We start from the raw sequence: 24,539 nt of genomic DNA, 5'->3' as shown, positions 1-24,539 counted from the left end.
GATTTACAAGAATAGCTGTATAACTAATTTCTCCGAGAAAGAGCAAAAAAAAAGAACGGAAAATATGAATAAAAATAAAATCGTATTCTATATGCAGTACATTAACTAATATCTACATAAGTAACAATTACATTGATGGTCGAAAGAAATTTGGCATATTTTAGTTCTGAACTTATTCAAGGACGTTAATATATTTTTGTTAATATGTTTTAGTAGACTATGCATGTGTTTATTATTTTTCGAAGTTGGATGTTTACCATCAATGTAGATCTCTCAGTGATTTTCCGTAAGCGTGGCTTTTCAGAGATAAGAGCAGCATTGCATGAGTCGCAAGTTCCCAACTATGGTCATCTCTAGATCAAGTTCTATAGGTGCGAGTTTAGCATAAATATTCTTTGATTTTTTTTCCTTTTTCAAGTTTTCAAAAACGAGATAATTTTGAGCATTATTTTGAAAAAAATAGACCATTACTGGCAGGATATGATATGCTACTTTTACTAGCACAATCTGTAAGGGCCTAGTTAAGCTACTATCCTGGCGGTTTTTGGCGAGCGTGGTAAACATGAAGGTAAGGGAGCCGCGAAAAAAAGGTAGAACTCTGTATTTCTTTCACGGCTTCACCGTTAGGAAGCTTGGTATAGTATCGACGACAAACTGAGTTGTTATTCAGTGTATCGCGCAGTTAGAAAACCGCATTGTTAATATTAAAATTTGTGTTTTAGGTAATTGTCCTGTTAGACCGCATGTTTTACATTTATTTTACATTTATTTATAATTCTCGCAAAAAAAAAAAAGACAAAAACAACAACAACCAAAAAAATTAACAAAATAAAGACTTTCTTAATTGAATCTCAGCCAAGGTACATTCTTAGTATGCTCTTAAAATTCTCGGCTAATTAATCGCAGTCTACACATTCTTAAAAGAAGGTTCTCATAAAACGAATAGTAGACGATCGTCATTTGATAGTGCTCTATCATTAGAATTATCTATGACCATACTATGAAACGTTTGCATGGAAAGAAATTCAATGTACATATATGGACTCGTTTTCTTTCCTTATCCTCAGAGTTGCCTCTCGCTCATTCCATGTTTTAAAAGCTGATTTAGTGAGCCATTTGACATGGCGGCTTTTCATGCGTGCAGGACGACATCTTTTCGATGGCTTCATTATCGCGATAGTGGAATGAAAAAAAAACGCAGCAGAAAGATGATAAACAGTTAAATAATTTTGGGACAAATACCGGGTTAAATAAAAATTATCTCTATCTTAGCCAATCAAAACTTGGTAATTTTTCCCTTTGTATTGTGATTAAGTATCATTTTTAAAAAGGACGAAATAGAGCGATACCGTTCTGCCGGCCATACTAGTACGTTCCAGAGGTTGTAGAGACATTAAGGTAAAAGGGAATGATTTAAATGCTGTCTGAGAAAAAAAATCAACGCTCTTCAGTATGTTCAGATGGGCTGCATTATATAAAGATCAAAAACGGGCTCTTAAACATCCGATTACGTGTTATGTCAATTGTTCATACCGGCATAATTTTAAGCATAATATTGACTAAATTCTTTAGCATAAACGTGTTGAACTGCATTTCTAGTACTTTTATAATGAAGTTTTCAAGGTCGTTTTGAGCATATGTACAAATGAGAGACGACCTTCCCTGTCACATGGAACAAAAAAATCATTGGTCCATGCACGAAACTATGACAAAATTTCATGAGAATTCTCCCCTTTGCATGAATGAAAAAATTCTGATATTATATCGGTGTCCAGCACACAAAAACCATTATTTATCACCAAAAATTACAAAATCACGATGGTGGACGAGAACATGATATCAACTTGTGATATACAAAACTAAGCAAGGAATAACAAACTGAACAAACAGGAATTATCAGCCTTATAGCTCGCGAAATTTCCTTCTTTTAGCAAACGTTAATATCATTGAACTTTAAAGTGCTTGAGGAAATGCGGGAAAACAACCCTTTATATTGCTTGTTCAGATACAAGAAGGAGGTTCAGATCCGGGGAGACATCTGCTTACAAGCCCATGGGGGGATGTGAAATAGAACAACAGAACTGAATTCGTAGAAAAGAAGACAGCATAGGCAGCATAACTACGAATTAACGTTCGCTTTCATAAATAGTTAAATTGAATTGTAGAATGTTTGTTGTAAAAATAAACTGTTTGAATCCAAAAGAGTTTGTTTCCTGATGATCAGCACATATTGGTTACAGTGTGTAAAAATAAAATCGGCGGATGAAATGATGGAAATGTACTTCTTTGTTTCGTCAAACATTGCGGACATCAGTTTATTTGCGATATTTTGGCTACAAAAATATAAATGAATAAATCAGTAAATCAATTACCTTAAAATGAAGGAATCTTGGAACAATTAACTGCGGTGGGAGAGTATAACATGGTAATTTAGTATTATCAACAGAGTTGATAACGTAAATTGGCCACCGTAAAAGAGTTCTAAGCCTGACGTTTCGCTCTGACAAAGGGCTAACACTCGAAATGTCAACTTTAAAACTCTTTACGGTAGTCAATTTACATTTTCAATTCAAATTTCGCCTGTTTGATTGTTTACTGTTCATTGCATCTTGGCTGAGCTATTGAACATACCAATTTTGATTATTACTTTTTAAAAATAAAGTGCGCCAACATTATGTTGCGCATAAGTCAGAACAAAAGAGGATGCAAAAACATTTTCAAATCAGAACAAAATGCCACACAAATAACAATCATGATCAACGAGAATCGAGCGGGAAGAAAACGAGTTTCGAAATTAGACTGAAGGAAGAGCCGACCCAAAGACGTTTCGGGCACAGCGTGAGATACAGCACTGGAAGGAGCTGGAGTGTAAATGGGAACAGAAGAGATAAGTAATTTTATTTTTAATTCTGTAAATTTAAGGTACTAAACCAAGTTATCAGTCAAAAGGCAACTTCCTCAATTCACAGATTTCTTTTTATTAGCATCTAGCTTTACCCCAATTCTGGCTGTGATGATGGATTCAATCATTCCAAGAGTGTTTTGCGTTGGAACTATCAGCTGGTGACATGGAAAGAGAGGGTTTTAAACGCTGTATGGAAAACATCTATGAAAAAAGGGGGAAAATTATGGTTGTTGCAACTGACCGTCATGTGGGCATTAGGGCTGACATAAAAAGAAATTTCCCTGAAGTTGATCATCAAAGAAGAAAGAATGTGCTGATCTCTCTCTCTGGATCAGATCCATCTCAAACCACCTTTGGTGGTGTGCCAAAACATGTGGAGGAGACAAGGAGATGTTGAGAGAGAAGTGGATATTCATTGTCTATCACACTGCCAATATCCACTCCTGGGATTCAGCTGACCTGTATGAGGAATGTGCCCACCAACCAATCCCTCCGGCTATCGCAAGAACTAAAAGGTGGCTTAGGCCTGGCTCCTCTGCTCATAATGCATTGAAGGAGGTTGTATTCGATAAAAATCTGTTGAAGGACATTCAGCAACTAACACTATGTTGTCATACTGGCAATTTAGAGGTGTACCATAGTGTGCAGACCAAATATGCACCCAAACGGCAGCACTTCTCTTATAATGGCATGGTTGCTCGAACTCAGTCGGCAGCCCTAGACCACAAAGCCAACACTGGTAGGCAACAAGCCACTGTATCCAGGGGTGCCAACCAAGGGGAGCTGCAATACAAGGTAGTGTTGCCGAAAAATACAAAAGAATGGGTGGCAAAGCCCATACCTGAGAAGACAACCAATTATCATCTCAAGCCAATGCTTAATGCTATCGTAGAGAGAAAATGCTTAAAACCACAAGAGAGGAGTGCAACAGTCACAGCACCACACATTCCTGAAAACATTGCCATCAAACCCCGGCCTCCTAAAGCAGATTTCATTGCTAATCATACATCGAGATTTTCGAATAATTAAATACAACAACTTTGTTAATAACATAATCAAATGAAAATGAAAGCAATCATCGTAACAAAAAGCAATCAAAGTTAGGTTTGAGGTTTATTTCATTCAGGCCACGCAGCTATCCCTGGCAATGTGGATAATTTAATAACTGCAGTAGGGATGACATTAGTTTGGCTCTGCATGGCTTTTGACTGAATCACTATGCAGAAATGTGTTAGTGATTCATATCCTCGATAAGTAATTGTATATTTCGCGCAAATTTTAGAAAGAAACCGTAATATAAGGAAATAACAGCCTCTGATGTTATACACGCAAAGGATATGTTACTAATCATTATTAAAGGGCATTACGGATAAAGTTCAAAGTTCCAGATCTGCTTCTCGAAACCCCACGTAATTACCACTCTCTTCAGGAAATGTTTTACGTATGGCCGTGACGACGCATACTGGCACGATTCTCCGCCGGTTTTTTCCTAATATCCCATGTGCCCACCAAGTAAATTGTCTGTAGGCTGCCAAACGCCAAGTTCTAGAGAACAAGAGGATATAAAGTCTCAAAAGCGATTGACTTAATTACGCGTACAAAATAAGAAAGAAAAAGACAGTTTACCTGTTGACGATAGGGTCGGGAATTGGATTGAGCCGCGCATTGTGGATTGCAACCAATGCCGTGCTCAAAACATCCGTGTCCAAGCATACAATGCCAAATTTCGGATGTTCTGTTATACATCTAACACCTATCAATACCCAAAAAGAAGAAAAAAGTCTTAACATTTTCTTTCCCTCGCTGTTTCAATAATTTTCACCCATCAGACCTTGTAATTGTAATTACAACTAAGACCGAGTTTGCAATTGTCCACTTTTTGTCACTCTTAGCAAAGAAGCGGCCGCTTCAAACAAAATACTCGCGAGAATAATCACATAATAAGTACAAACCTGAATTGTCGAACTTTTGATTAAGCTCCTCTAGTTCTTGGCTGCAGTAACATTCATTTGCCACCGGCATAAGCGCACAAGCGCCGCACAAACACCATTCGGTGTTTCCCATCCTCGAAGTAGTGTCTTCTTCGTGGGCTTCTACCTCCTGTTCTACACTCTCTTCCTGAGGTGGTTCTTCTCCAGGCTGATATACTGGTTAGAACTGAAATGGTTCTATTCCGCTCATGACGAAGGGTCGACGAAGAAGCAATTTGTATTAAAATTTAGTCGAACGATAACACGTCCTAAAGTGATCCCCATAACATACGTCACAGGCTCATTTGGAAGACCGCTGATTTAAAATTGGTGCCCACGGTTTGAAAGCCGAAACAGCGCGAAAATACAAACTTTAAAGAAATATTTCTTCAAGCTAAAACACATTTAGCACAAATAACGCCTGAAATCGAGAATTTCGTCGCTTTGGCTATCGAAAGAAATTAACTCAATTTTTGGCTTCAGTTCTCCTTTAAGGAATTTTTTTGAATTCGCTTCCGAATAAATAAAAAGTGTAGAAATGTTAAATTAAGCACGTTTATTGTCGATTTCATGCCAAAAAAGGTTCAACCGATGTCGGCAGGATTCCGAATTTAACCAAAGAAAGAAGCACTGTGGGTTTTACAATCTGCAAAATGATAATTTGGAAAGGGTGGAGGGGGAAAGTATGTTAAGCTGGGCCTCTGGTGAAGTTTCTTGTTGTGAAGAAAATGGTCTGATAAACTGATGAAAGAGTTGTTAGAAAAACTCTTTGAGGACAGGCTTTTGATTGTAAAGGGTTACGTACTCACATCATACGAAAATGTGTAGGAGTTCTTAAGAAAGGTTTTCCTACGGAAGTTTACGGTTAGTAGGAAAAATTTACCGTTTTCTTTAAAAAAACAAAAAAAACCTTTTGGGGTCTAATTGAACCAGCTGCTTGGACTACAATGCACACGCTGGGGGGTGGTACATCATTTGAAAAATTTACATCCAAAAACACTCTGAGAAAAACAATTAATTTTCGTATATTTTGTTACACAAACACGTTCCATACAGACATAATTTCTCACTGTAGGGTACTTGAATAGGCTGTTGTGTCTACGAATTTCTATAGATAAACCTATTTAAAATTTTATAAACCTATTGTAAATTCGATATGTAGGAATTACCTATCAATGACTTTTAGAAGTATTACTGGGAACCAAGATCGAAGAGTTTAAGAGAACGAGCGACCGTATTTGAACTAAAAAAACAACTGAAATTAGATCACATAGCGTTGTTAATTAATATTTAGTCGGTAAATTCAAAGGGTCTCAGGGTGCTACCATTGTCGATACAAGTTATTATAAAACAATTTCTTTAAAAGGGAAATGCAATCATTTTCTGTCCAAATAGGTATTTCAATAATGTTAAAATACCAGTACTATTTAATAATATTTATTACGTTGTAGTGTCATGAACGTAAAAGGAAACGGTTCTAATGCCCCCGGAAAAATTCATTAATTTTCTCCCCTATGAGCTAAATAAAGATCTCCTAAACAGCCGGATACATCTTACTTTGACTGACGCACCTCTATATATCTTCATATGCGAGAAGTTTTGCGAAAAATTATCAGTTGGCGAGTGAAGCTGGTACAAGCAAGATGAAAACTGTAGCGACTTGGATGTTGGCAGTACTCCTTTCTTTAGTGTTGGTCGAAGGAATTGCTCCCGCAATACCCGGCGGTAAACTAGTTATCATAGAGATCCCGTGTGCTTAAACCAAAACCTACCATAATTGTTTTATGATAGCCCCTTGATCACGTCATTATTTGATAAGCTTTAATCCTATCTCATTGAGTGTTCTGTTTGCTTCTTTTTTCTTCTTCTTGAATGAGTTCAGTTTTTGATGTAAACCATACTATCATCGATTTCAGCTAGGTATCAACTGACGTTATTATTCAATTACTTCTCGTAAACGGCGTTTTCACTCCACTATTTTTAGGGAAGAGAGAAAATCCAGCAGAATACTCGAAGATGAACGCCCGCAGACGCTTGAAAGAGGTTAGTGCAGAAATCTCCCAGTAGCGAACAACTTTTTTGAGTTGGTTATTTTTAAGCGTGGTCTGTGTAATTTTGGGTACTGTGGTGCATTCGTACTTATATGCAACGAGCTACATTTCAAATATCTTAAGAGTCAAGAAGAGGCGTCATCTTTTTTTCTTCTTACAGACGAGTAAAGGCGAGTAGGATTAGGGCGGGAGATTTTCCTGAAACACGCGCCCCTCCTGTCGCTCCTGTTTCACGGAGAGAGCCCGCTAATTCTATTCATTCTTTTATGTTTATATTGCTTGTTTAGACAACACTGGAGCTCAAGTACCGAAGAGAAATCTGCTTACAGGCCCGTGAGCTGGGATGTGGAGTGGAGCAACAGAAATGAAACCACGTCAACTCAAGACAGCAAAGCTTACCATAATTTAACGGTCGCCTGCTTTATTAAATAATTTAATTGGAATATAAAACTTGCTGCAAAAATAAACTTTTTAAATCCATAAGAGATTGTGTCCTTCTGATAAACATACATCGGTTACAATCTGTAAAAATAAAATCTGTGGATGATACAATGGATAGACATTTCTTTGTTTCTTCAAACTTTTCAGACAATCAGTCTCTTTGCAGGATTTTAAACCAGATCTATTGGCTACCAAAAAGTAGTTGCACCAGTCAGTGAATTAACTACCGAATAAATGAATGAACCTTGGAACAATCGAGTGTTTACGAGATAACTTGGCTATTTTACTTATTAAAGTTTACCATTTATCGCACCATAGCTGAGTAACCGAACATTTTGATTGGTACTTTTTCTAATTAAAGCGCGCTAAAATAATTCCGATGTGAAAAAGGATGACAACAAATTTTCCATGCAATGCATATGACAATATGATGATCGAAAAAAGAGGGAAGAAAACGATAATCGAAATAGAGAGAGAAGGCTGGGCTAATTAACGCCATAACTGTGACTCTGAGTTTCACGCTTACGCGAATCTGTCTGATGATTTTTCCAATCAAAGCGCGTTAAAATAATTTCGATGTGAAAAGAGGATAGCAAAATATTTTCATGCCATGCACATAACAATATGATAATCGGAAAAGAGAGGGAAGAAAACTGGGCTAATTAACACTTTTTTATTCCCAGAGTGATTAGCACGTAACTTCTATCAGTACTATCCAGATATTGAGAGCGCTCAAACTTATCACGTAGAAGTTTTTTTTTCTTGATCTAACACTAACTTATTTTACGGAAATAAGTTACAAGGAAAAATTCAGCTGCCAGAGGGGAGGATTGAAAATGAGATCTTGATAGTAGAAGGGTTGAGGAACAAGAGATCCGAAGACATTTCGGGCATAACGTGATTTACAGGGAACCAAATTATATCTTGGAACAATAGAGATCGGTTTCATGAAAATCACTTCATCTTCAAGGCTTTGTAAAGTTAAGTTACTTTTTAATAACGATCTACCGAAGTGTAGGTAGCCAATAGTACCGGATATTTACCGTAACCCGCGAGAAACATTATACTTAAAACTGCAACAGTTACACCTTCCAGTTCGGTATGAAAAAACTTTCCCGAAGCAAATTTCACTTAGCAGGGCAGTGGATGGCAATTTAAGTCAAGACTCTCTCACACAAGTCTCCCGTTGTCCAGAAAATTAGCTGATTAGCAAGAAAACGTTGGTTAGAAAATCTTTTCCTCTACCTCAGCAAACACAAAAAAAAAATTTAGAGGAGCTCTAAGGAAGTATTTCCTCAGAAATTTTTATACGAGAGGGGGAAAGAAATTCCCCGTTTACTTTTGAAAACATATTCCTTGAGGACCTGATCGCACCAGCTGCAAACTCCATGAATTTCCACAGATAAACCGGTTGTAACTTTTAGCCCTCAAGATATGGGAATTACCTGAAGGAGTAAGGAGCTAATTCAAAGATGTTAATGCGAACCTCAAAGACTTTTAGAAGTGTAACTGAAAATCAGGATAAAAGAGTTCAATATAATTCGTTACATAATTGTGGACAAAACCTGGGTTTAAAAGCAGTGACACTATTGGTAACCAGAAACAACTGAAAACAGATCACATGGCGTTGTCAATTATCATTCCGTCGAAAGGTCCAAAACGTCTCAAAGTGACATCATTCACGATGGAAGCTAGTAGATAGAATTTCTTTAAAAGAAAAAAAAAGCAGAAACGTTTTAGCCACATTGGTATTTACTACGTTGTAGTGATAGGAACGTAAAAGGAAACGATTTTACTGCTGCCAAAAAAATTCATTAGTATTCTCTACTATATTTAAATAAACGACTGTAAATATATGAAAGTCTTATATTTGAACTGCAGATAAAGACGTGAATATGACAGCGATCTCTGCAGTAATAAACACCACTTGAGCAGTGGCGAAAATAAGGCCTGAAAAAATTCAGTCCTGTATGGGAAGATCGTTTTCATATTCACGTCTTATACGCAGTTCAAATATATAACTTTCATATACTCACAGTCGTTTATTCGCCAATTCACGGGTTTATTTGGAACCAACATGATGACCAGCACCCAGTTGGCTTGTTAGCTCAGTTGGTTGACATTCTCAGCATTAGACTACAATGAAACTAAGTTAGAATCATGGAGATTACATTTGTCAAAAGTGACCATGATAAGGTCTATAATTGGCCACAGAATAAACTAAAACCGACAGGGTAGGGGTTCTGAGAGGCCAGAGGCACATACTCAGCAAAAATTAACCATATTACACCCTCCACCCCCCACAGGGATGATATCAAAAATCCTGCGATCTGATTGGCTGCATGCTGCGTGCTATGGATTCTGTAATAATTGGTGATTGAAGTGAGTAGCCCACCAGTGTGACATTGTATAAAACAAAATAAAATGAAAACATGAGCCTTTCTTGTTGCTTATTTTTGATGGCTAGTAGACATATTATATAAACAATTAGATTCTCTAGATTTCTACACGTACTGGTCATTTAGACCTCTCCAAAATTAACTATCATGTGAAGAAATCTCAAACAGTGTGGTGTGACTGGCATGCATATAGCCAGACCTCTTACCATGACAGGACTGGAAAAGAATTGAAGGCCACCATATATGGACCCTGTGACATAATATAAAATAAATAAAAAACTTGTGAATATAAAAAATCTGAAGCCTTACCAGCTTTTTAAAATACATTTTTTCCACACTTCTAAGTCTTCAGTTTGTACTTTCAAGACAGTAACCGTAACCAAAAAATCATAGAAAGAATAGGAATCTTTTGTCTATGTTCAACTTGTTCTTTTGTTTGCACGAGATATTTTTCTGGACAACTTGTCAGACAAGAACAACGATGATGTGAAATACTCATTTTATGAGAAACAAAAACAAAAGCATATATGAATATACCAAAAAAATGAACAAGGTTAACTTCCCATCGAGAGGAAGCACTTGAGGTTTTTGTAATGTGGGATAAAGTAAAACATCGAATAAACAGGTGTAATTAGTCAATGAACTGGCGAGTTTCCAGGTCGAGCAAATTTATTTATGTTTCGCAGTGTTCTTGTTAGCAGATTCACTTACCGATAACTCCGACAAGTGACGGTGATGCCCCAAGCTCTCTGGCTCTGTGAGTCAATAGAGGTAGGAAGCAGCTTACAGCAAATAAATCCTGTTAGACAAAAGACGGAAACAATCTCTGGTCTCTTGAGCAATGTTTGATGTATACTCATTTCAACAAGTCTGAGGAAGCATACCAAAAATCCTACGCAGTACAAACAGTAGATCAGCGCGGTTCCCGCCTTCATCTTCATAAATGAAGATATAGTCATCTTTGGCCACTTCGAACCGAGAACACCATGCATGTTGAATTTGTTTGATTATCTTTCCCACAGAAACAAAATAAACCTTAAATTAGTCGTCTGAGGACTGGGCGCGTTTTGATTGCTTTGTCCTTCCACGTGATCAGACTACTAACTCGTCACGCAAAGATTTGACCACCAATAACGTAACGTGATGACGATAACGCAAGATCTCTTTTCGAGTGAACTCGCGGAAAACATCACCAGTCGGGGTTGATTTAAGGATTCAAGTCCCTGAAGTGTAAATACGTGTAGGTAGCTAAATTCATGTCCCTCAACGCCATCTCATTTTCGACTCGTCACGCAAATTTCACAACAAAGAACTGACTTTTCGATACTTTCGTATTCTTTTACGACAAAGAACTGACTTTTCGATACTTTCGTATCCTTTTACCAGTTATAGATGGTGCTAGCATGATTTTTGGCACGATTTGAAAAAAGGGACATAAATCACCATATTTTTTAGCTGTTTGGTATCCAAGACTTATTATGTCTTTGGGGAAGGGGGTTACTTCAAAACTGAGTCGTTCGTTCGTCTTCTGGAGAACTGTGCGCACCTGAAGTAAAATCACGTCAGTCTTAGTTTCCGCTTTCACGGGTAACAAAATGGCATTGAAAAGGAACGTTATGCTAACATCGAGATGTAAATTAAGTCACCGCCCTCAGCACTAGGCTAATTATTCGTCCTGAACACGAAACCATGTTGGAGTAGTATCCGCGTATAAAACCATAGAGAGGCTATGTTACAGTTTATAGTAAGCATCTTTGCTTTCAAAAAAGTCACCTTCCAAGTGAACATTTATCGAAATTTATCGAGTTCAGGCACAAACCTAACTGATTGTGAATCGCTTCGACCGTTTATGATCCGGTGTAAACCAAGTACCGTGATAAAATTCAATTATCTTACGTAAAACTTGGTGAATGGCATGGATCGTTCAGAATTAAGCGGACTAAAACAGTCCCGTGCTTCTCTGACAAAAGAAAACTTGTGGAATTCACTGCCGCATAACGTTAATTTCAATCAGTCGAAAAAACTAGCGGTCACATCAAATGCTTTCTGAGGTATTTTCGCTCCGAGGCTAAAAACTAATCAGATGCGGAAGAAAATCTTGGTAATAAAGATCATTGCGTTACAATGCAGATGTGTGTTGGAAGGCTAAATTTCATGAATTTTGCCTGGATACCATCACATCACATCACATCACCTTTATTTCACCTCGGATTTACAAGAGTAGCTGTATAGCTAATTTCTCCGAGAAAGAACAAAAACAAAAAAAAACAGAAAATATGAATAAAAATAAAATCGTAGATTTTATACAGTACATTAACTTATATCTACATAAGTAACAATTGCATTGATGTTCGAAAGAAATTGGGCATATTTTAGTTCTGAACTTATTCAAGGACGTTAATATATTTTTGTTAATATGTTTTAGTAGACTATGCATGCGTTTATTATTTTTCGAAGTTGGATGTTTACCATCAATGTAGATCTCTCAGAGATTTTCCGTAAGGGTGGCTTTTGAGATAAGAGCAGCATTGCATGAGTCGCAAGTTCCCAACCATGGTTATACGCAAGCTACTTCTACTTAAATGAATTAATGAGGTGTGTAGATTTGTTGGATTTTCGTGAAAATTGGCCAGATTATTCTTTAGATATTAACGCACAATTTTCTCTCGGCACTCTTAAACCCCACGCTATCATTTCATTCAACACCGACGCAGCACCACAATTTCTTTAAAAGACTGACACCTTTCATTCGTAAATATGCGCAGTCTGAGAATTTGGTCGAATGAAATGTTTTGCTTGAGGTGGCACAGGTAGCCCAAGCTTACGTCTCTAGAAAAAGCCAACGTCACGCGTTGTGTGACTCGGTGTTAAGTTACGAGAGGAACTGTTGAAAATTTCAACACCTTATGAGGACTAGTATGGGGAACGAAATATAGTCCATTTACAACGATAAACTTCTGCCGTTTTAAGCTTGCTTTACCATCGCTGTTATTCCTGTTACTTCGTCTTTTAACAATAACAAAAGCGATGGTAAAACAAGCTTAAAACGGCAGAAATCGCCAGAAACTACAACGAACACTCAGGGTGTGAGTAAGTTTTATTGATTTTACGTGTAAATTGTTCGTATTTCGAAATATTTATCGTTATAAATCGACCTACTTCGCTTCTCATACTATTCCTTATAAACTTTACACCGAGTCACACAAAACGTGACGCTTTCATGAATTAATCGTTGGTTTTTTCTCGAGACGTGAGCTTGGGCTACCTGTGGAATTGAAGGAAACCTCTTATTACCGGTAAGTTTCACCTGTCACCTAAGTTTCACCATCACGGGAGGCAAAAAGGAAAGGGGGGTTGGAAGGCTCTTAAACGCCCTTAGATTGAGTTATTACGTGGTAAATTATGTAAAATCACGAGCATAACTTTGGGCGTAATGATATGTTTTCAGAGAAGAGGCTCAAAATTATAATGCTCGAATTTTCCAGTATAATGTTTCTGATCCCAATTGTAGCCGTTATATATACGAGAATTGCTGTGGAAAAGTATCAGTTCATAGGTGGAGGTAGTGTTTGAAGAGATGGGAACCGCAGCAACCTGGATTTTGATACTGCTTCTTTCTTCGATGTTAGTCGAAGGGATGGTACCCAACACGGTGCAAAAAGCAGGGGAAATTCAAAGAAAAGTATGTTCCAAATGTTTCTTTGACTTCTTCCAAAACGTGCCAAAATTATCCATTAATCGGGAACTGACTACTCACTTACTTGTTACTTTGAGTTAAAGTTCGGTGGTGTAAACCAGTTACTTCTGTTAAAAGCCTTTTTAATGAAACTATTTACAGGCAAAGAGGCTGAAGAGAAAGCACCAAGAACGTGAAAATTCAGAAATCTTGACGCTGAACAACCGCAGACGGTTGAAAGAGGTAAGTAAACAAAACCGTCTCTGATTCAGTCTCTCTTCTTGGTACTAAACGAACAGGCGTTGCACGCAACGAGCAGCATATGCTTGTGTTTCGAATCAACGCCAAAACTTTTCTAATTTCCAGCAATAAGTCAATCTTGTTTTCGCTTTAGCAGCACAATCTTTTGTCGTTCTATTCGTCCAGGCTTTAATTTTGATGGATTAAAGACCACCACCGCAAAAATGTACTATGCTAAGTCCAGCTAAACTATTGGGTATGAGTAAAAGGGCACAGGTAAACTTTTTGTTTGATTTTTTTTGTCACGTCAGCCTTTTCCGGTCGAAACAAATCTTTGTTCTGTATGCTTTGCTTTTTCAGATACAGATGGAGCTGAAATTCCGGAGAGACTTCTGCTTACAGGCCCGTGAGCTAGGATGTCAGATGGATTAGGCGAAACCACCAATCCATGAAACTCAAGATAAGACAGCTTACTATAATTCTATTCCGTCACCGCACTGAGGGCTCACGTGAGATAGCATTGCGCCTGCGCGAACTCAGTGTGTTGCCGCCTTTGGAGCGAACGGACGTTTGTTTTTTCAACACGCTGAGAATTTTAGTTTTAAGCGATAATTCGCAAAAAATGCCCGAGACCTCGGATAAATCTGAGCTTAAGGGCGAGAAAGACAACTTAAAAAGGAAAAGTAGTGGCCCTAGAAGCGAACACATTGAAGCAAATGTTAGAATCATCGAAAGAGGTGATGGCACCGATGGCGCCAAAACTGACTCACATGGTTTACAAGAGCTGGCCGCTACGCTGAGACAGGGTTTCACCCAGATGTCTCAAGATTTATCCAAGACTATTGCTGAGTCGTTCAAACAGTTTCAGTCAGACTTTGAAATACAATATGTTGACACGGAGGAAGAACAGGAGGCAAAATCTGCCGAGAATGACCACGAGGTCAGCGAAGAGCCCCCCACGAAGAAGAAGCGACATGACAAAACTACGAGCTTAGAAGAAGCTGTGACAAAGCTGGCTGACTCAACCGGGGCTCAAAATATGCCTTCTAATGAAGGAAAATTTGAGGTACTTAACAGCTTGAAACAAGAGCTGAAGAAAGAGGAGACAGGCCCAAGTGTAAACACAGAGCTGGCGAATGTAGTGAATGCCATGCTCAAAGAAGGGCTGCCTGAAGAGAAACTTCAGGAAAAGTTGAACAAGTATCACAGACCAGAGAACTGTGAATTCTTGACAAAAGTACGAGTTAATCAACCAGTATGGGACCACCTTACTCCAACAGTCCGGTCCCAAGATGTTAGACTGCAAAAGGTGCAGACATCCTTCTTCAAAGGAATGTGCGCGTTGACAAATATGATCGACAAACTCCTTGAGCACTTGTCGTCACTCCCAGCGGGAAACGACCTTCTTCAAAAGTCAACAGATGCACTTACATTGTTCCCTAATGGAAACAGTGAACTCAATCAAAGACGAAGGGAGTTTATTAAACCGGATTTACACGAGGAATACAAACATCTTTGCTCCTCGTCGGTTCCGATCACTGACCAATTGTTTGGCAATGATCTCCCGAAACAAGTGAAAGAATTGACCGAGGTCAATCGAGTGGGAAAGAAAGTCTCCACACACAGTGGTCGATCAACGAACAAGCCTGATTATCACAGGCACAACTCTTACGCACATAGCCGCGGACGCTCAAGAAACCACACATTGCCCTGGTGAATATATTTCTACTATATTCATACGCCCTAAGAAAGATGGAGGGTTTAGATTAATTCTAAATTTGAAGAATTTGAATGAACATGTGGAGTATCAACATTTTAAGATGGATACCTTACAATCGGCAATAAGGCTTATGACTCCAAACTGTTATATGGCCTCAGTAGACCTGCGTGACACATACTACTCAGTGCCAATTCACAAAGATGATCAAAAATATCTGAGGTTTTGCTGGAAAGGTAGATTGTTTCAGTTTACATGTCTACCAAATGGTCTGGCTTGTGCACCCGACTCTTCACAAAAATCCTTAAGCCAGTGTATGCTACGCTGCGCCAGAAGGGTCACCTAAATGTAGGCTATATTGATGACTCTATTTACACGGGGAGAGCGTGGAGGACTGCCAAGCCAATATTAATGATACCTGTGACTTATTTTCAACATTGGGTTTTATCCTACATCCTGATAAGTCGGTCTTACAGCCAGTTCAAGTCCTTACATTTCTGGGATTTGTCTTGGATTCAGTTAATATGACTGTCTCCTTAACACAGGAAAAAATCCAGCGCATAAGGGAAAGATGCAAGAAAATGATGGAGCTTGTTGAGCTCCCAATCCAGGAACTAGCTAGCTTTATAGGGCTTTTAGTGTCAAGTTTTCCTGGAATCTTATATGGACCACTGTATTATAGACAACTTGAGAGGGATAAAACTACAGCCTTAAGACAAAACTATGGCAATTATAATGCTCAAATGAGATTATCCCAAGAAAGCTTTTCAGAGATAAAGTGGTGGTATGATAACATACAGACAAATAACTACCCCATATTATTGCCTAATTCAAAGGTTGATGTAATAATTTACACCGATGCATCAACTAAAGGATGGGGAGCTGTCAAAGAGACAGAGAAAATAGGGGGTAGATGGTCAGAGGAAGAAGCAAAATATCACATTAATTGTCTGGAGCTGTTAGCTGCAATTTTTGGACTTAAGGCATTTTGCAAAAATGAGCAAGGCATTCACGTTAAGATTTACTCTGATAACTCTACAATTGTGAACTATGTTAATGCTATGGGAGGTGTACATTCTAGGGAATGTCACACTATTGCTAAAGATATTTGGCAGTGGTGCATAGAAAAACAAATATGGTTAACAGCTGCTCATATCCCAGGGACCAAAAATGTTGAGGCAGATCGGGAATCACGCGTTTTCTCAGACAACAAGGAATGGATGATAAGATCTGATATTTTCCAACAGATCACAGATATCTGGGGGGAGCCCTCCATAGACCTCTTTGCATCCAGACTAAATCATCAGGTTCCATGCTATGTATCCTGGAAACCTGACCCAGGGGCAGCCTTTATTGATGCATTTTCTGTAACATGGGATAAACACTTGTTCTATGCTTTCCCTCCTTTCAGTTTAATTGCAAGATGCCTACATAAAATACAAACCGATTGTGCAGAGGGATTGATGATAGTTCCAATGTGGCCAACCCAGAGTTGGTATCCCAAACTTCTTCGCATGTTAGTGGCTGCTCCAAGAGTGTTACCACAACAACGAACTGCCTTACAAATGCCGGGGATGCCACAAGAAGTCCACCCCCTATTCAGGAAAATGGTTCTGATTGCATGCAGATTGTCCGGCAGTCCTATGAGACACAAGGAATTTCTCAAAAGGCAACCTCCATCATCTTACAGTCCTGGAGGAAAGGAACTACAAAGCAGTATTCATCTTACATCAAAAGATGGACTACATATTGTCATAAAAAACAGATTGATCCAGTTTCTGCCACTGTCCCCCAGGCACTAGATTTTTTAGTGGAGCTATTTGAGTCAGGCATCGGTTACAGTGGTATTAACACTGCAAGGTCTGCTCTATCCAGTGTCTTAAAGCCTGTGGACGGGATGACTTTTGGAGCACAAGAGAGTGTTAAGAGGTTCTTAAAAGGAGTTTACGAAGCAAGACCCTCCAACCCAAGATATACTGAGACATGGGATGTGAGCAAGGTTCTGAACTATCTTAAGACAATCTCTATTACAGACTGCTCACTAAAGGATCTGACTTTAAAATTAGTCACTTTAATGTCATTAGTATCAGCTCAACAGGGGCAGACAATTCACTACTTGTCTTTGGAGGACACGGTTGTTTCAGAAACTTCTGTGACTTTTATTATCTCCAGGCCTATTAAACAGTCTAAGCCAGGGTCGAAACCCACTGTTGTTAAGTTTGAAGCTTACCCGGACAACCCTAACATTTGTGTTGTCACTACCTTGAAGGCATATCTTAATCGTACCTCTTCTCTACGTGGAGGTGCACAACAATTGTTTATTAGTCATTACAAGCCATTTAAACCAGTTTCCCGGGACACCATCAGTAGATGGGTCAAAGCTGTAATGCAAAAGTCAGGAATTGATGTAAACCTTTTCAAGCCCCACAGTACTAGGGCTGCCGCAACATTTAAGGCTTTGTTGAAATCTGTACCATTAGAGCACATCTTATCAGTTGCAGGATGGAGCTCATCTGACACTTTTGCAAAGTTTTATAGCAAGCCTGTTATCAACACAGATAGCTTTTCTAACGTTTTGTTACAAGAGTAAAGTTAATAAACTGTTTTTGACCCATATGACTTGCTTGGTTGGTCATTACTCTGTTCATGTGTGCAGTGGGCTTTGAAGTCTCACGTGAGCCCTCAGTGCGGTGACGGAATAGAATTGGAAAATTAAACCAGACTTACCTGTAAGTTGAAGTTTGATTGAAATTCTATCCGTCACCAAGCACTGAGGGATTACGTGCCCTCCCTTTTAAGGCCCTCCCATTTTGCTGGTTAGGGTTTTCTTTCCCCTGCACACATGGCAAGTGCTTTAAAAACTGAGTTCGCGCAGGCGCAATGCTATCTCACGTAATCCCTCAGTGCTTGGTGACGGATAGAATTTCAATCAAACTTCAACTTACAGGTAAGTCTCGTTTAATTTTCCAATTAAATGTTCGCTTTTAGTAATAAATGATTCAGACGAAATGTATAGACTATGTACTGTAAAACATACCGCTTGAATTCAATAAAGGCTGCGTTCCAAAATGGACAATATACATTGGTTTTTGCTATGTATTAAAATGATATCGGCGGACCGGCGCTTTTTCCCATCATCTGAGTATAGAAGCATTACAGGGATGATGTGAGGGGAAATACAAACTTGTGAGACATTTAGGTTACTGAATACTTCACTTAAACAAGAGCTACGTATACTGCTAGTCAGAAATAGGCGAGTGAAAAACGAAAAAAATCTACACAAGTAATGAGTCCATGAATCCTAGAACAATCGAGATTTTTCGAGACAACTTTGCAATTTAACTAATTTACTGAATGCATCTGTTTTGACCGGTATTTTTTACAATTACAGTGCGCCAAATGTCAAAATAGCATGACAAAACATTTCAAGTCGGCACAAAATTCCACGCATAAAAAACTTAAGGATGAAAACTTAAAAAAAACTAGGGAAGAAAGCGTGAATCAGAATGGTAAAAAGATCGCATCACATCCGAGGACATTTCGGGCACAGCGTAAGTTGCAATATTCGGAGGGAGTTGGAATGTAAATTACTAGAACAAATCAGATGATTTAATAATTAATCTACTCATTCCCAAGGGTCTATCAATTTGAGCTACTTTTCAGTCCGGCCTCCAATGAAGAGACCACATGGAATTACACAGCTCCATTAATAAGCAGCGCATGTTAAAAAAAAAGAAGGACATAATGTGCTTCAGGTCTAAGTTTAATTCATTTTTTTACTTTCGATGAGTTACAAACAATGGGGTTCTTCCTAAATATTTTACCATCCATTCTCTCAAGAACTGGAAGAAATTTCAGATGTGTTTTATGTTTGAAAAGTAAAAATAACTTTGAGTTATTATCTCATATTTTTCCGAAGAAATTTCAAGGTCCACATGCACATTATGATGATGAAGTTACTGGTTGAGGGTTAAAGATAGTTTGTAGGAATCTGAACAATTCATAACTAAAGATTATTCAAGATGGTTAAAATTTTTTTCAAGATGATTTTATCATCATTGGACTATGACTTCCCACTAAGATAGGTCCACGAAAGCCAGACGATGTAAACATGACTAACGTGAAGCAAGTGCAATGTTGAATCGTTATCTGATATTGTTGTGCCATGATAGACCAATATAGGTAGGTGATGGGCCGATATTCGCTAGTAACGGACAGATGTAGCCAAACAGTGTCTAAAGGTAATTTCAAACCCCCCCCCCCTCCCATATGACTTCAACTGGACTGTAGTACACTGATATGGCTCCAACGAATATTGATGCAATGGCCGAAGACTGTTAAAAGATGTCGCACCAACACAGCTCCTAATCTATTTATCCAATAATTTTTAACTGGACAAGAAGAATGGATATATATTTTGTTTCTCGTCAAGAAGGTGATGAAAGATGCATGTTTATTTCACATCAAAGAAACAACATCCCTTTTAATTTGTTATCCTCTGAGAGTCCCTGTTCATGAACGTTGCCTTATACCGGCCTTTGCGTCGTGCCGTCGACGTCATTGACCTGAAATTCTTCAATATCGAATTTTTTGAACAACGTTTGTCGTTTATCACCTGAACTATTATTTCTCGAGTCAGTTGAGTCATGTCGAAAGAAAATCTGTCGCTTGTAAACTCAAAGCTGCAACCTCGTGGCTACATAAAAAAGTATTTGAACTGAGGAATATTATACGGTGTCCAAGCCGGCAAAGTCACAAAACAAGAACAAAGCTAGACCAGTAGGCAGTACTTCATGACTTCGCTGAGGCAACGTGGAACAATAACGGCGGAGTATGCTTTTTGTTTATTCTCGAAATACATAGTACTTTATGCGTAAGAAGCCGTTAGAAACTGTAATCTCAAGCAAATCACAAGAATTTCACAAAAAAATATATGTGTATATATATACCTATTTAGCTGGAACCCTTGTCTACTTGACCACAGTTGAATCGTACTCCCATTTTTTCACCCTTATTAATATGATAACTTGTTCTATACAATACATCCAAACAAATGGACGCTTGAAGCGATTAAAAATATCGAGCGAAGGGGAAACAAAGACTTTGGGAAATTTTGACAGCAGCTATTGTACTCTCCTTTTGAAAACTTCCCTTTAATTCATTCTGTCAACACCTCTTTGATGAGTAAAGAAAAGGTATATATATATTTAATTTATATTTTCAAATTAAGACGCTTTTAAAAACAGCTGTGTATATATTATATTCATATATACGAAGTACAAAAAGCCTCTGTTTTGGTATCGTATAGTTATCTGTCAGTCTCTCGGCTCCCCCACCCCCTCCGTAAATTCATGGTTCAATGCTTGGTCAAGGATTGGGAAAGCAATACGCGTCATGCTCTATGATGGCTGATGTAGTTGTCGAAGGATCCGGTTTCCTCTAAATTGCTCTTTACTCAAACTGAACAATTGCCGAAAGTACTAGTCAGCTCTAGATAAGCTAAGGAAGCAACCTTTACGAATGAATGAAGCGAAATGCATTTTGCTGAGAGGCGTATCGAACCAGCTGCTTGAACTGCGATACACATATAGCCATCGGCTTGTGCTTTACTGTTAAAATTAGCTATCTTTGTATGGAAAGAATTCAATTCTCATTTATATTCAGAAGGCATCCTACATTTTGTTCTCACTGAAATAAGTCATTAATAAAAGGTTACACAAAAAAAAAACCATGCAAATATCCGATCTCGTAACTGGGTCCACTGGGACAGTTTCCTTTCTTATCTATAACTCAACCTAATGGTTTTTCTTCTGTCTGGGCCGGGTGATTAATTAATGTTCTTAAGAGGAGCTGAACGAAAATTCGTTAAAGAGCTCTTAAACAGCCGGATACATCTTGCATCAACTGCCCCCAAGTACCTATGAAAATTACTATGAAAAATCATAAGTTTATAGGTGGAGGTGTTGTTAGCAAGAAGGAAACCGCAGCGACCGGGATTTTCATACTGCTCTTTCTCCGGTGTTGTTCCGAGGAAACATACAGAATAACATGCGCGTACCCCAATTCAATACCTCAATAGCGCAAGATAATACAGCTTAATAAAACAAAATATTTACCTTTAATATTAAAATGATTCCGTCGAAATTTAGACAGTTTAATGTAAAAATATACTGCTTGAATTCAATAAAGGCTGTGTTCTTGTGGCGAATTTACATTGTCAGTACGATGTGTTAAAATGATGTCGGCGGTCGAGTGCATTTTTCACTCATCTGAGTGAAAATTCGCTTCAGGGATGATGTGATAAAAAGATATCTATTTCTGTTCAGTCAAACACTGTAGACATTCAGGTGCCCTTCGGAGTTGTTATCTTAATCTGAGAAATAAAAGGTAAACAAACTCTTCTTAGAGGACTGATCGAACCAGCTGCTTGGACTGTGTTGCACATATATTGGTGATGCTCTATCAGTAGAGTAATCTGTTTTTACAAACTCTTCAAGGAACAAAATTTAACTTTTATGCATAAACAGTAAAGAACACGTCATCACCACCAGGTGGGAGGCGGAGAATTGGGGGGGGGGGGGTGGGTGGACGGGGATGGGGGGCGGGGAATTCTTACGGTTACACAGACAAGTTCTATGTAAATATCACTTCCCGTAATTGGGTCCACTTGATCGGTTGTGTTTATAGGTTAAACCAACAGAGCTGCAAAACGTGCTTATGCGAAATTCCATATACAAGATAAACCTATCGAACAATTTGAGCCCTCAGGATGTGAGAAGGTAAGAAGCTTCAAGTGATAAGTTTAAACCTCACGTAGTATATTACAAGCTTAAGAACATCTGAGAATCAAGATCAGCGTTTACAAGAATTCGTTACATGATTCAGTGAATGAAACTCACGCGGGTTCACTTGCAGTAGCCATATTTGTTTCCGGATAAAAAAAAAAGGAAAACCCAACTGAAAATGTTCCCAGAAGAAACTGCATCCTATAAATTTGTTCACACGGAACAAAAAAAATCATTGGTCCACGCACGAAATTATCACAAAATTTCATGTCACACGCCTAGTCAACCAGTCGAAAATTCTCCCCTTTGCATGAATAAAAAAATTCTGATAAGATAATGGTGTCCAGCACACAAAAACCATCATTTATCACCAAAAATTAAACAAAATCCCGATAGTTGACGAGAACATGATATCAACTTGTGATATGCAAAACTAGCCAAAGAATAACAAACTGAACAAACAGGAATTATCAGCCTTGTAGCTCGCGAAATTTCCTTCTTTAAGCAAACGTTAATCTTAAAAGTGCTCGAGGAAAAGCGGGAAAACAACTCTTTATATTGCTTGTCTAGTTACAGAAGGAGGTTCAGATCCGGAGAGACATCTGCTTACAGGCCCGTGAGGGGATGTGAAGTGGAACAACAGAACTGAATTCGTAGAAAAGAAGACAGCATGAGCAGCATAACTACGAATTTACGTTCGCTTTCATAAATAGTTAAATTGAATTGTAGAATGTTTGTTGTAAAAATCAACTGTTTGAATCCAAAAGAGTTTGTGTCCTCATGATAAAATCGGCGGATGAAATGATGGAAATATATTTCTTTGTTCCGTCAATTAATCTTTTTTTTTTCAAAGTCTGTAAATTAAAGCTGGGTGCTAAACCAAGTTATCGTTTGAAAGGCAATTTCCTTAATTCACAGAGTTCTTTTTATTAGCATCTAGCTTTACCCCAATTCTCGCTATGATTATGGATTCAATCATTCCAAGAGTTTTTGCGTTAGAACTACCAGCTGGTGACAACCTTGGGGAGTGTTTTGAATTCGTTTCCGAATAAATAATAAGTTTACAAATGTTAAATCAAGCACGTTTATTGTCGATTTCATGCCAAAAAAGGGTCAACCGATGTCGGCAGGATTCCGAATTTGACCAAAGAAGAAGCCCTGTGGGTTTCACAATCTGTAAAATGATAATTTGAATAGAAAATAGGGGGTATATTAGTTTGGCCTCTGGCGAAGTTTCTTGTTGTCCAGAAAATGGCCTGATAAACTGAGAAAACAATTGTTAGAAAAACCCTTCGAGGACAGGATTGTGATTTTAAAGGGTTACGTAATCACATCATACGAAAATGTATAGGAGTTCTTCAGAAAGTTTTTCCTGAGGAAGATTTTGGTGAGTAGGAAAACAATTCACCGTTTCCTTTTAGAACATATTCCTTTGGGGGTCTAATCGAACCAGCTGCTTGGACTACAATGCACACACTGGGGGGTGGTACATCATTAGAAAAATCTACATCCAAAAACACACATCTTTTGTTGTCACTTAAAAAAAACTCGCTTTAATGAAGAAATGTAAAATGGTTTCCATGTTTACATAGCCTGATGTAAACACGCGGGAGGTTGGGGGAACACGAAAGAAAGAGGAACGAAAACCGTGTTTACATACGCTCATGTAAAATGGTTTTATGGCCGATCAGAGCGCGCGTACTATTTGAATTATATTATAAAGCCTAACGTTACACGGACAAGTTCCATACAAACAAAATTTCTCACACTAGGGTCCGCTTGCATGGGCTACCGTGTCCACGAATTTCCATAGATAAACCTATTATAAAATTTGGCTCTCGTTACATAGGAATTACCTGAAGGAGTAGGAAGTTAATTCAAAGATGCTGATGCGAGCCTCAATGACTTTTAGGAGAATAACTGAGAATCAAGATGTAAAAGTTAGAGAGAATTCGTTCCATGATTATGAATTCAAATTTAAGCGCGGTGACCGTATTTGAACTCAGAAAACAATTAAAATTAGATCAAATAGCCTTGTTAATTAATATTTAGTCGGTAGATTCAAAGAGCCTCAAAGTGCTACCATTGTTGATGCAAGTTATTAAAAACAATTTCTTTAAAAGGAAAATGCAATAATTTTCCGGCCAAGTAGGTATTTTAATAATATTAAAATACTAGTACAATTTAGTAATATTTATTACGTTGTAGTGTCATGAACGTAAAAGGAAACAGTTCTACTGCCGCCGGAAAAATTCATTAATTTTCTCCACTACGAGCTAAATAAAGATCTCCTAAACAGCCGGATACATCTTACTTTGACTGACGCACCTCTATATATCTCCATATGCGAGAAGG

At 38.2% G+C, this 24,539-nt stretch overlaps 4 protein-coding genes and 2 long non-coding RNA genes across 6 annotated transcripts; 4 read left to right on the top strand and 2 right to left on the bottom strand.

The window, feature by feature from the left end:
- Nucleotides 1-3,999: 3,999 nt before the first annotated feature.
- LOC149041725 (P2X purinoceptor 7-like) lies at nt 4,000-5,320 on the bottom strand. Its single transcript, XM_089180957.1, has 3 exons — nt 4,858-5,320; nt 4,532-4,658; nt 4,000-4,450 (listed from the first exon to the last, which is right to left on the bottom strand). Exons 1-3 carry the CDS (start codon nt 4,967-4,969, stop codon nt 4,282-4,284), a joined length of 408 nt encoding a protein of 135 aa, XP_089037083.1. The 5' UTR covers nt 4,970-5,320; the 3' UTR covers nt 4,000-4,281.
- A 1,465-nt stretch (nt 5,321-6,785) lies between these two features.
- Nucleotides 6,786-7,478, top strand: LOC149041724 (uncharacterized). Its single transcript, XR_016179337.1, has 2 exons — nt 6,786-6,918; nt 7,214-7,478. It is a non-coding gene; the product is annotated as an uncharacterized LOC149041724 (long non-coding RNA).
- Nucleotides 7,479-9,860: 2,382 nt separating this feature from the next.
- LOC149041723 (solute carrier family 67 member A2-like) lies at nt 9,861-10,817 on the bottom strand. Its single transcript, XM_089180956.1, has 3 exons — nt 10,651-10,817; nt 10,478-10,565; nt 9,861-10,016 (listed from the first exon to the last, which is right to left on the bottom strand). Exons 1-3 carry the CDS (start codon nt 10,756-10,758, stop codon nt 9,889-9,891), a joined length of 324 nt encoding a protein of 107 aa, XP_089037082.1. The 5' UTR covers nt 10,759-10,817; the 3' UTR covers nt 9,861-9,888.
- Nucleotides 10,818-13,204: 2,387 nt separating this feature from the next.
- On the top strand, nt 13,205-14,191 carry LOC149041722 (uncharacterized). The gene is made up of 3 exons (XR_016179336.1): nt 13,205-13,448; nt 13,605-13,685; nt 14,043-14,191. It is a non-coding gene; the product is annotated as an uncharacterized LOC149041722 (long non-coding RNA).
- Nucleotides 14,192-14,304: 113 nt separating this feature from the next.
- On the top strand, nt 14,305-15,399 carry LOC149041721 (uncharacterized). Its single transcript, XM_089180916.1, has one exon. It carries the CDS (start codon nt 14,305-14,307, stop codon nt 15,397-15,399), a length of 1,095 nt encoding a protein of 364 aa, XP_089037042.1.
- A 524-nt stretch (nt 15,400-15,923) lies between these two features.
- LOC149041720 (uncharacterized) lies at nt 15,924-17,201 on the top strand. Its single transcript, XM_089180914.1, has one exon. It carries the CDS (start codon nt 15,924-15,926, stop codon nt 17,199-17,201), a length of 1,278 nt encoding a protein of 425 aa, XP_089037040.1.
- Nucleotides 17,202-24,539: the final 7,338 nt, after the last annotated feature.

The sequence above is a fragment of the Pocillopora damicornis genome, chromosome 8 (genome assembly GCF_964200805.1).
Source record: "Pocillopora damicornis chromosome 8, jaPocDami1.2, whole genome shotgun sequence".
NCBI classification, from domain to species: Eukaryota; Metazoa; Cnidaria; class Anthozoa; order Scleractinia; family Pocilloporidae; genus Pocillopora; species Pocillopora damicornis.
This window is presented reverse-complemented; position numbering and strand designations above follow the sequence as displayed.